We start from the raw sequence: 12,855 nt of genomic DNA, 5'->3' as shown, positions 1-12,855 counted from the left end.
TGTAGATTTTACATTTTTTGGTGTTGCAGCAATTTGTGGCAAGAGTTACAAATCCGATAATAAGAGTCAAGGAACCAACGGTAAGAGTTACGTTATGCTTATACGTGGATATACCATAATTCGTGTACATTTAGGTGATGTAAAATCTGCATTACATTTTTTTCCGTGTATATGGAGGACTAAAACTCGATTTAGAAATAGATCGGCTAATCGAGATAATTCCAAAGCGATCTGTACACACTCTGCGATCATGTCGCGTAGACAATGGAGGCTTCGGGAATAGTGCCGGAAGCCAGAGAGAGAGAGAGAGAGAGAGAGAGAGAGAGTGAGAGGGAGGGAGGGAGGGGGGAGAGACGAAGGGAGAAAGGGAGAGAGGAAGAAAGGAAAGGAGAAGGATGAGGTGAGCGCTCGGGAAACGTATTCCGAGCGAGTCCTCGTGATTGGGGGAAATTTCATTATTCTCAGACATTACCCCCGTTATTGTAATGCCATCAAATTGGATACGCTTCGCAGCAGCAGCAGCAGCAGCAGCAGCAGCAACGCTGCAGGTGCCGGTCCTCCTGTATACCTTATACCTACCCCGAGTTACCCAGATTCTCTCCCCTGATTTTTCGCTGTTTTTACCACCTTGTCACCCCCCGTTTTTCCCCCCTCCGCCCACCGCAGCCTCTTATAAAATTTTATATTTAATATCGCATCCCGCAGGAACCCCTCGACTTGAACCCCGTACCTATTCACGTGTGCAGATTCGCTATCAGACCGAATTCACGATTATCTCCAATCAGCCACTTCCTTCGTGGTTTTTTCCATCAGGAAAAAAATCGACTGTGTATAAAGTGACGGAGAGAGAGAAAGATAGGGGGAGAATTTTCGAATAATTATAAAAAAAAAAGGCCAAAAAAAATAAGAATCCGAATGAATTGAAGGATCGGTCTCGTTACCGCGAACTAGAAAGCCCGACGTACGTAACTCTTCTACGTAACGATATTATTTCTCAACAATATTGACGTTAAGGTGAATTTCAGCTTTGGACAAAGAATTGTATATCGTGTAATCTAGCGGCTTCTTAGGCAACTCAAGAGGCCGGCTCGCGTATACTTAGCGGATCATTACAGCCTGGAGGCCAACGATCGCGAGGAAACCCGATATCGGTATATTAATCGAAAATAAGATGTATTTTGCGAAATCGCCTGTGACATTCGGGTCGAACTTCCAGACCTGAGCCAGAACCGTGCTCGTAACAACGGTTTCGAAACTACGTCAAAAGGAATTTATACTTCGTCGTTAATTGTAACCGGTGCACAGCGTGAGTTTTTTTGCTACTTGATCCCCCCCCTTCGTCTCGCATCTCTCGTAGGTACAACCTCGTATTCCCGTAATCTAGATTCCAACGGATAGAAACCTCGCGACCATCCCTCCCTCTGGAACACCCCGCGCCGCGCTTCCTCCGTTTTTTAACTCCTCGCTCCTCGGAGCTCCTTCGAAGCCATTACGGGAGGGCGGCTGCAGGGGGAGTTTAGCGACCCTCTTTCTTCGCCCCGTTCGCCCGTCCTTCACCCCATCGCCACCCACGCCATCATGGCGGAAGGGAGCGGGCGAGAGCCCCTTAGCCACCGTTTATTGGACGCATGCAAATAACCATGGCAACGGCCGGTTCGCGAGTCACGGACACTTTTATTCTTCTCGCAGCCCTCCTCTGCCTTCATTCTCTCTTGGTCTCTCCTCCGTCCGGATCCGCTCTCTCTTCGCCTTTCTCATCACCCGCCGGCAGCCGCCGCCTCGCCGTTAACGTTCCGAGCCTACGACAGACCTTGAGACGCGACCGGAGGCAGGATCAATTTTTACCTTCCCCCTTCGAGCGGGACGTCACGTCGGAGAGGTTGTCTCACACGTGAATAACTTCAACGAAACGCGGATTCGCCAAGGCGTCAAGGTTCGCCGACGAAAAAATTTCACCCCCTTATCGGCGTTTCCTCGACGCCGACGCGCGGTATTGTTCGAACAACGCAATCGTACTCACGCTGGGTATATTGTCGTTGGTACAGACGCCTTCCTGGAGCAAACGGTCCCTGATTTCCCACGCGAAAATCGAGGGACACTCCCGCTTGTAGAGGGAAATCTTGCTGACAACTTCAGCGGTGGCCACTCGCGGTTTACTACCGCCGATTGCACGCGGTCTTATCGAGCCCGTCTCATAGTACCTGCAACAATAAGAATTTTCGGTACAATTTAGTAGACGGAGATAGAGTCTGTGAATCTAGTGCGCGCGTATAACGCGCGTTGCTCCCGAATTCCCCGTAACTTTCTCTTCGTCTTTTTCCCCTCCTTTTAATTTACTTTGTCTACTGATTTTCCACGGCACAGGATTATCTCCTCTTCGACCTCGCGGATATAACCAGCCTCCGACCTCCGAACTCCCCGAATCTCGGAACCACGGGCGGAATCGTTTGTCCGACTACGAACAGAGCTAATCTACTTGATACCGGTGGATTAACCCGGGCCGTGACTTCGTGGCAGTGCTGAGCCAGGTTGTGGCCAACGGTTTCGAGGTCGGAGTTAACGAGGACGAAGCGAACGATGAAGGTATCAAGATTTTCGCGTGTACGCCGAAGATTTTCATTTTTTCTGCTATTTTGGTGTTTTTTTTTTTTTTTTTTTTCTCATATCGTTACAGTCGGAACGGTTTTTCCTCTCTATTTTTCACCTCGAACTCTCACAGCTTCGTGGAAAAAAATACTCGAGCTGGTACCTACACAAGTTGGAAAAGGCGAGAGCAGCTTGTCTCCGCATCGACAAGGTCAAGCGGAAAACCTAATTACAGTCGCATCGGCGAACCCGCAAAACTGACGGGTAAAAAGAGGGGAGTTTCTTTGACGAAAAATATCGCGGTTAAAGATGCGTACATTCCATTGCCTATGCTCCGTTGATTAGTAAAGGAGGAAAAAAAAAAAGAAAAGAAAAAGAAGAAGAAGAAGAAGAAGAAGAGAGAGTGAAAAATCAGAAGCCTTTTTCTAAATTATAATTATGTCGATTTTTAGCGCAGCGCGTGGTTATTCGATTGTGTGTGTGTGTGTGTGCGTGCGTGCGTGTGTGCAGTATTTCAACCAACCTGCCAAGGATCTTTGAGACGCATCCGTTGCTCACTTGAAGTATTCGCGAGATGTCACACGGCCTCGCACCCGAATGCGCCAATTCGACAATCTTTTGCCTCGTTGAGTCCGGTAGAGGTCGACCTCCGACAAAGACTCCTCCTAGCTGGTTGACCCCGCTGTGTCCTGTAACAAGACATTGGGATAGATAGATAGATGGAACCATGTTTCGTTACACGAGGGTGGTCATCCGTAAGTACAAATTAGGAAGTATACGGAGAAAGCAAACTTAGAATTAGATGGAGAGACTCGAAGAGAGCAAGTCGAGGGACGAACAGACTGTGTACAAAATATTCGCTGATCGAATCGTCCATTACAAGGACGCTTATCCTCCATCATCAAACCATGCCGGCACATGGCTGATCGTTGAGTGTATTTCGACCGAAGTTACAGCCACGATTGTTAACGATGAATTATTTTCGTTTTTATTTTGGCCGTTTGATCAGTGATTTTGCCGTAAAAACTGTAAGCTTGTCTTGTTATTCTTACCGCTGTTTCCGATCAGTGGTTTCTAGTATAACTACGAAATCTTCGTTTCACCATTGCTCAAAGTCAAATCACTTAGCTCCGTTGTATCGATCAATCCTATTCGGCGTTTGATTCAACGCTATCTGGGATTAACGGATCCTTAAAAAAAATATCATCGTGGCATCGTTGTTCTCGTTCGACAACGTTCGTTTCTCGTCGGGAAAGGTGTTCGAGCTTCGAATCGAGGACCGAATAATACGGACGGCTAAATCTCGCCTTCGCCGATGCTTTGCTCGAGTGAAGCTTGCGGCCGGCAAAAACGAGGAATGAAGAATGGCGATCTCGTACTCCATGAAAAGAAAAGTGATAAGTTCCTTTTCGATTGAAAGAAAAGTTGGCAAAAAATCGCTAAATCAGTTTCTGCGCAGCGGCAGGAGAGGCGAGGAGAGCGAGAGGCTCGGAGGCGGGGGGACAGGGAGCGAGCAGCGTGGTCCCTGTAATAGATAACCTCGGTTCATTGTGTCCTTGACAAGCCAGCCACGGCGGCGAGGCGCACAAGCCATTCGAGAGAGATTCGAGCGGCTCCTTGCCGGGCGGTTCATTCAAGGCGGCTGTATCAGGCTTCGTGGCCGTCGTCCTCGACGACTTCGCAGTCCTTATATTATTCAAAAGGGAGTCTCTTTTATTCGGTGTATAAGATCGCGGCTGAGCGGCCACGCCTATTCTGCCGGTGTCACTCCGAGTCGTTCTTTTCCCGGTTTTACCACTCGGTGTAAGGGCGCTGCCGTCTCTGTGTGCGTCGGGACGCCGTTCCTCGAAGCTTGGGGGTGGAGCACCGGCACCTCGATTTCTCAAACGCACTCTTCCCACCAGGCTTCGTATCATTGTTCGGAAAACAGTCGCACGATATGAACTTGCGCTCGATCTTTTTCTTCCTCTGCATCTTCGCCAGGTCGCGACCTTCGCGCCGATACTCGAGTGATCCTGGTGGTCTCGCAATGAGCTTTTCGCAAATTGCCTAGTCATCCTTGAGGCGTCGGGGGGGTGCTGCCGAGCAGATGGGAGAGGACGTCTGACGTCCCGCGACAGACGAATAATCACGGCTTCGATGCTCTGTGTGTGTCACGCAATAAACTTTGCACGGAAATATGGAAAAATTATGGTAATCACTCGCGTCGCAATAAATGCCCGATACACGCTCCATTAACTCTTGGGAAATCTGTCGCTTTTCGTACTTACTGGAATTATCCTGCGTCAACAGCTTATACATATACTGTATATATACATGTATAGTCTATTCGCATACGCGATAAGTTGAGCGTGTAAAAAACGACCTCGCACTGCGTTATACTTTACACCTTACACATACACACCCTGATACAAAAATATTCATCTAACTGAACGTCGACATTTTCTTGTCCGTCCTTACTTACGTCCTTTGTAGCACGTGCTGAATAATTAAGATCGGTATTTCGGTACGTTGATTAAGGAATTCGTTGAAATCCGTGTATTCGATTTCACGCGTACGAAAATTGTACCGTAAAATCGCGAGACGAGGAGTCAAAGAAGACAGCCATTACTGTACGTTACCACCATCACCTGCAAGTGTGAATGCGGGATAATGTAATTAATTATTGTTATTACGACGCGTAAACACGTAGAGAAAATGTCGGGGTGAATCGTGGGGTAGAGGAAAAACTCGCAGATACGGTATACCTACGAATACGAATCGTGTTTTCCGATCGGTATGTCGGTTCCATTGTGTCTATCACGTATAACGCACGCGGTAGAAAAGCTAACGCTTTCGAAAGGGGGGATCGGCCGCCCTAGGAGGCTCGGCTCTAGGTTGAAATGAGAAGGAACGAATCGAAGCGAGAGAAACATATACCTATGTATACGGTATATACCAGGCTATTTAGCGCTCGGTGCTCTGCTGCATCCGAGGGGTGTCTTCAAGTGGGCATTCTGACGCGCGCGTTACGTGCGTTAGAGTTGTTTTGATATTGTAACGTTTGCATTTAATATCAGCCCCGCGACCCTACCTTACACAAGTACCTTATACGTACGCTGTGAAAATGTGTGCAGGAGACTGACTGGCTATTCCGCAGCCCTAATTCACCACCCAGAGCCCTTTTTCACTCGGGTTTACACCCGTACTCCGTGTGTATAATACGCGTGTATGTATGCGCCCGTCATGAACGACCATTACGACTTCATTAGCCTCGCAAATGCTGCTGCGTCCGTCCCTCGGCTCTTCCGCCTTCTGCAGGAGCGGATCACGCGAGAGGGGAACCTTGCTTTTTTTTTTATCTCAAAATTTTTACGCCTTAGTTTAGCCGAATTTACAGGAAAAGACTGATTAAACCTTTTTGCATCCTCAGGCAAGCAGTAGCGAAGCTCGGTAATTATGTTTGCCTGTTTTTCTGTTTTTTTTTGGAAACTTCTCCTATTTTGGAAGAAAAAATTGGGGGGATAAAAATATGGAAACCGTTCGATCGATCCAGAAGCGTTTTGGAAAATGGTTCGGGGAGTTTTGACGCCGCTGAAAGGCGCGATGATATGTATTATATGCGATATGCGGAAGAAGGGCGGGAGGGGGAGGGGGAGGGTGAAGACGGAAAGAAGAATAAGAAGAAGCCGGAGGTGGATACATACGGTGCTTTACAGACACGCGACAGAGGTTCGCTGACGTAGCGACTGACGCAGCACATCCATCATCCCCTTTTCACCCCTTGACGAAAGAATCTTTTTCTTCCCTTTTTGTATATTTTTTTCCCCAGTCTCTCTTTCTTTATGTATTCCACTTTTTCTTTTTTTTCTTTTACTTCGTCTTTCTCTTCTTTTTTTTTTTTTCTCACCCTCGCGCACACATTTTTATCCACCCCTACCCCCCGGACATATCGCGTCCCGTCGCGTTCCGAGTTCTTCACTTTTACTTGTCACCGTTTCTCCCGTGGATAACGCATACGCGTAAACCATTCCTCCCCATTTTGCTCTTGTTATCTTCTCGTCTCTCCTCTCCTTTCTGTTATAACGTATCATCCACCAGCTAAAGAGCTCAATTTTTATATATTAGGAATCGTGCGATGATGTTATACAAATTTCGAGATACGCAGTGGAGTGGATAATTTTTCGTTATGCACGATTCGAATGTCTATCGTGTAATCGAATATGTATTGAAATATAATATAGTCTTCCTATTCGCTTATTCGTTAAGGTAAGTGTACCAGTTATTGACCCTGTCCGAATTATCGAATTTTTTGGTTGTATTTGTTTGATCTTTAATTCTATAATTACGAAAAAAATAAATTCGTCGTTTCTAACCCTCTAGCAATTGGTTTTAGTCATCGATAAATTTGCAATCAATGCCATCAATTTATAATGTTGGAAAATAAAAGGATCAATAACTGGGTTTAAACCTGTCAATGACTTCTTTCTTCTGGATGGTCAAAAAACCATTGCAAACCTAATACACCACATATGAACGAGTGCAATATTATCTACATTTGCTGTGAGAGTATATGTATGTATATATACATTGTGCGTTCAACAATGGTATTCAAGAAACGCAGGCATAGCTCGAGTTGTACTGAAAGGGAATTGAGAGATCCCGAAGAAGTCGGAAATATCAGGAGGCATCATCGTCACAAGAGAGGCTCTTCAGCCTGACAAAATTAGCCGTGTCGTCGCAGGTCGCAGAATGCACACCGCGTTCCTTTGTCGCACCCATACGTGTAAGCGGTGGAGTAAAAAGCGGGGCAAAAGTCCCAGTATATAATATATAAAGTAGGAAACCCGGCGAGTTTCTAAGTACGGTAAACACAGTTGCATCGATTGAAACGACATCCCGGGCGGTTGTCCGATTGTGAGCTTTCACCTCCGCAGAACTTGCGCTATATGTATACCCACATAGATATCGTAAGCACTCCGCATCGGAGTCGTCGTGTGCTTGTGTTGTAGGTGGTTAGCGTCTCGTCTCGATCGGTAGGTGCGTACACACGTACATACCTATGCATACCCTTCAGAAGTGGAGTTTCCGGCCGATGAATGAATTCCGGAGGAGCCATTTACCGCGTACCCTGCCGAGAGTCCCACCCCATACACCCTATTCTCCCAGGAACACACCGATCATTCGGATACTCAGCGCTCAATACCCGCTCGGCGGCCTTCAATAACGCGTTCGCGACGTGCCGCGTTTGAAAATTGGTACCCGACCTGAGACGCCTCAACGCCTTCCCTCCGCCTCGCCCCTGACAACTTTGCGCCCTCCCGTAACGCGTCGACCCTCTTCGATATGCCCGAGACCATAACGCTCCGCTTCTGCTGTTTGACAAATTTCAAACGATGAAAAGGAAAATTGCTCCGTTCGGATCCCTTTATTTCCTTTCTCTCTCTCTCTCTCTCTTCAGACTATTTATTCTCCCGATATATATATATATATATATATATACATTATACACATACCTTTGTGTTTTTCACGTCCGCATTAATCAGATCACGATCTCGTATTCTTATCGAGTATAATAGTAGGAGCTTTTTTTTATCGAACGAATCTAGCCTGCGCTGACGTTGGATCGATTTTTACGACAGGACCGAGAATACTTGCGGTGAACTTGAGTTAGGTCTACGTGACAAGGAGAAACTCTATAAATCTCATGGTATTATAATAAGCTTCCGAAATTATACGGATACACTTATCCTCTCAATTTCGAAACGTTCGCTCGAAAGATGGAACAAGAGGCCGAAGTATCTCGGGAGAGTGAAAATTGCGAGAAAAAGGAGCGTTAAATAGCTGCGGGATCGTTACGGGGTGACCAGGTGTTGGATTCGTATCCGGGAATCCTGGATCAGAAGTAGGAGGAGCTGTCGGTGCGGCGTTTGAGGGAAAAAATATATCCGTGAAACGGGGGAGACTTCACCTCGTGAACGAAGGGTCAGTAGAGACGAGGACTCGACCTGGAGAGACTCGAGTCTATGTCTCGCGTCCTATATTGAGATGCTCCTGTGGACGACGTGACGAGGGTCCGGTCTCGCTGACCGTCCGCAGGTATATAAACCGGCGTTATGGAAGGGCGGCGAGATGGGATATATAGGAAGAGAGGGGAAGAATGGGGAAGAAAAAAATTTGTATAATAATCATACCCTCATTGTTGCGGACATGTTTTCGAAAATCCGAGGCCTCCCTAACTTTCCTCCTGCGATCCTCCGCAGTGCCGACCTCGTAGTCCGGAGATATTCTGACAGCGGGCTGCTGACAATGCCGACGAACGCGCAGAGAAATATCCTCTATTTCTACTATTTGCCGAAATATTTGTTGCGTTTTGTTATTCCCCCTCCCCTCCGCCTTTACTTCTATAGACACCCCATCATCCGTGCACGGGTACAACACAGGGAAAAGAAGCCGCTTTGACCCGGCGCCCGATTCTCAATACATATAATACCTTACACGCCAATATTTCTTTTCTTTTTTTCTTCTCGCAACACCCAATGTATTTCAAGTTCTTCAAAATATTCGACGGTTATTAAAGTTATTAATGGCAACCTTTTCACCGTTTTTTTTTTTTTTTTTTCCCCCCCATACTCGCAATACATATTTTTTTTCACTCCCTGCTTTTTTCGAACTCTCGATCCTAGCCACTTTGCCACGTACCGCGTATAAGAGAAGGACTTTTCATTCGATTTAACCCCCCCCCTACCCGTCTGAAAAATCCGTAGGTATCTCCGCTCCGTTAGCTGCTTCCTTGATTTCAGCATTTTCTGAAAATACTACAGACCGAGAGAGAGAGAGAGAGCGAGATCCGATCGTCGAATGCCTCTTAAAAAAACACGGCTCAAAACCGCCCGTACAAAGTCGCGCGCCGGTTCACATTTTTTTATCCTGACTTTTCTGAACGCGGCCTTTATAGGCAGGTATATGTATACGTGTGTGTGTATATATGTATATATATATGTATATATGTGTATGAACCTACATACATCCCTGCGACAATCACTCGATAAACTGTCTCGTGCCGGAGGCGACGTGCGACGAGAAGTTGCAGGTTTGCAATTCGGCTAATGGTTGAGAACATTGTGAAACGAGCGGCGAGGGCATACGGCGGTAACAAATACGGGAAGTGGGTGAAGAAGGGTGGCGGGAGGGGGTGAAGGGTTGGGGATGCGGTGCATAACGTAGCAGCGAACTTACGACGGGCGGTTGAATCGCGGCTGCAGAGACGCTGCACTTCAGACCGTCGACGTTTTTCCTGCACAATTTTCCGTCTCCTCTCGGTTCGCTTGCCCCAATGTTAAATTCTCATCCCCGCATAGCGAGAAATTCCCGCCCCGTATCGCCCGCGGTTATAACTTGTAGGACATGCACAGGATTTTTCTACTTTTCGATCCGCGTTACCACACTGCACGCGTTTGTAATATCGAGCTTTGAAAAGCGCATCCAAGTCGAATGTAGCGGCGCTAATTTTCAGGAACCGGGTAAATTGAGCGTGCGATCGGTAGACGGGAAGTATTTTTCGGGGGTCGGGTGCAATGTGCAGGCATCTGTAATACCTTACCTTAAAAATCATCCCTTATTACAGCTAACCGGGGGCCTCGAAGACGGACGATTATCCAATTACTACCGGCTACCGCTTGTTACGCCGCCGCTTAAGAAACACCCGGGAAATTCTCCTCGTCTCGTTTGTCCGTCGGCCGGTATGATCTTCCGAGCAAGAGGCGCTCCTCGAGCCTCCGAAACGAGTTCGGAGCGCCGTACGGACAAAGACCTCTCGTAAACGCGTTATTCCACGCCAACGGACATGTCAGAGCCGATTCTACGACGAAAGGATCCGCTACCAGGTATCCCGGCCACGAGGTGCCTCCGAAAACTCTCCGAGTCCGCGTGCGGCGCGATTTTCGATAAGGAAACTCCCTGACGGACTAGAGAGATGAGCGATTTTGAGTGGGCCATGTCTGCCAAGTTGATTTCGTCGGGCGGTAAAAAATGCGACCAGAGCAGATCCTTCGTCCCAAAATTGCGTCATGAATTTGTACAATATAACAGCTGATCATCGTGGATTCGCCTGCGTCGAAATTTAACGATATAATCTATAACCGAACCTGATCTAATCCCCCGGTTGAAAAAAATTAATCTCCGCATAGCTGTGAAACATCTTCTCGACAATAAAAATATATCGTACGAATATGACCTCGATCGGTCAAGTTGTTGAAAAATTGTACCACAACTAACAGACGCACAGAATATTGATGTAATGTATACTAAGATATTTTACAGCACAAGTAAAACCGCTCATGGAATTCCTCGGAATGCACTCGAGTTGCAGTAACGGGATGAACGAAGCGCATCGCAGTTATTGCCGCATCCAAGGAGGTTGCATGCGACCAAGATTCGGATAATATCAACGAAACCGACAGGAATTGAGGTTCCGAAAAGCTCGGCCAGTTCCTTCTAAGCGGTCCGTGATAACCGTCGGATGTAAACAGAGCGAGCGTCCGTGTTGACATGATGCGAACGTCGATTGTGCGAGGTCAAAATTAAGACGTAATCAGTCAGCGCTGCGACGTCGCGTCGTCAACATCGTTCAGAATCAATCCGCGCTTCGCAGGATAATAAATCCTGCGTTTAATTCGCATATAACCACTCGGCGTTTTAACTGTTACGTAAATTCAAATATAGTCTTAAAAGTGCAGTGTCTGTGCCTGTGATTTTCACGAACGGACTTTCGAGATGCGATCCTCGAGGGTGAGTAGCGATATTTTTTTTTTTGTATTGTTTATTTTACTTTTGTGAGTGTGACGTGGGGTTCTTGCCCCCCTCCCTTATTTTACTCGTCAAAGCGAGCCGTATAAAAACTGGCCTTCTAGTCTCGACGCTGCTACTGTGCTGAACGGAAATGCAAGGTGCAGCTTGCGTGTACGGGAGATTAAAGACGAATCGGCCGAACAGCCTGAATCAAGAGTTAATGTAAGTGTACCAGTTATCGACCTTTTTTGTTTGTATCTATACGATGCTCAGTTCTTAAATTATGAAAAAATAAATTTGTAGCGTCCAACCGTCCGGCAATTAGTTTTAGTCATTCAATCATCGAGAGTTTCACAATTTGCGATATCGATTTATAATTTTGGAAAACTAAAATGGTTCATAATTTGTTCTAAACGCGTCAATAACTGGTAAACTTACCTTACGAGAAGTGAGAAAATATATTCGAAAAACCGGGAACGAAACAACATCCCGACTACAGATACGCCGCGTGCAATAACTTTTCTCTTTTCCTAACTTTTGGTTCAGACGACGCGCCCGGTTCATCCTTAAGCCGGCTCGGGGTCGAGACACCCTGCGCACGGTGGGTTTTCCGATATTTTTGTAAAACGCAGGAATCCGAGAAGCTCCCCCCTCCCACCCCACCCCGCCGATCGTCCGCCTCGCAGGGGAATTTCGGCTTCCGCGTCGCTCCTGCAACCCCTGCAGGCGGTCCAGGCTGCCCCGTTCGCTCTTAATAAGGATCACAATCACTCGCGATCGACGTGCGCTGTGCGAGCACAATGCAGCCTCCACGAATATCCGCACCAGCTTCACGCGCATAACATAGGTATGGCTATTGTGGTTCGCCGACCACGTCGCCGTGCCTCGGATTGTCCCATGGGAACCGATCCCCGGGAGACCGGGGAACCCGGAAAACCAGCTCGTAATTAGGATCATATCGGAACGAGATCAACATGTGGGAATATTGTTAAGCGCGGGTTGAGAAGCCTCTCTGCCCTTTACGACGAATTATGCGGCATGGAAAAGTTGGTTATAACGCGTTCGTTTGAAAAATATAACTCCGGTTGAATGGGCTAGATTTGCGACGTAAAAATCTATCCTTGATATCGGAAGAAACCAGATAATTTAATTAAAAGCCGCAGATTTATGTTAAGAACATTCTGTTCTTTTATCGTTTCAGAAAAATTACATTATTGATCCTGATTATTTGCTTTCTAAATAAAATTCGTGCAAATACGTTGACAATGAGACTGAATTTTTTCGCTTTTTTTGTAAATAAAGCCCGAGTTTTTTTTAATTGATTTTGCGTAATACGTTTTTGCGATCAGCAGATGAGCTGAAAAATGTTTTATTCATCTTTGGCTATTCGTAGAGAAGACATTTACGAACTGAGTAGAGTAATAATTTTTTAAAACTTTACGTATACGGTACGATTTTGGGATTCTCCTAACTTATATCCGCGCACTACTGATTCTCGCA

General features: G+C 46.7%; 1 protein-coding gene across 3 annotated transcripts in view; it reads right to left on the bottom strand.

The window, feature by feature from the left end:
- The window catches only part of LOC107221130 (paired box protein Pax-6), a 66,136-nt gene that overhangs the window by 38,424 nt on the left and 14,857 nt on the right, over positions 1-12,855 (bottom strand). For all 3 annotated transcript variants that reach the window (XR_006905074.1, XM_015660026.2, XM_046744095.1), the window contains 2 exons: positions 3,110-3,275; positions 2,021-2,201 (listed from right to left, as the gene is read on the bottom strand). Coding sequence is in view for 2 of the 3 variants with exons in the window: in XM_015660026.2 (XP_015515512.1) it covers positions 2,021-2,201; positions 3,110-3,275 (347 nt within the window). In the remaining variant the exon portion in view is untranslated. The remainder of the gene's footprint in view (positions 1-2,020; positions 2,202-3,109; positions 3,276-12,855) is intronic.

The sequence above is a fragment of the Neodiprion lecontei genome, chromosome 6 (genome assembly GCF_021901455.1).
Source record: "Neodiprion lecontei isolate iyNeoLeco1 chromosome 6, iyNeoLeco1.1, whole genome shotgun sequence".
NCBI lineage: Eukaryota > Metazoa > Arthropoda > Insecta > Hymenoptera > Diprionidae > Neodiprion > Neodiprion lecontei.
This window is presented reverse-complemented; position numbering and strand designations above follow the sequence as displayed.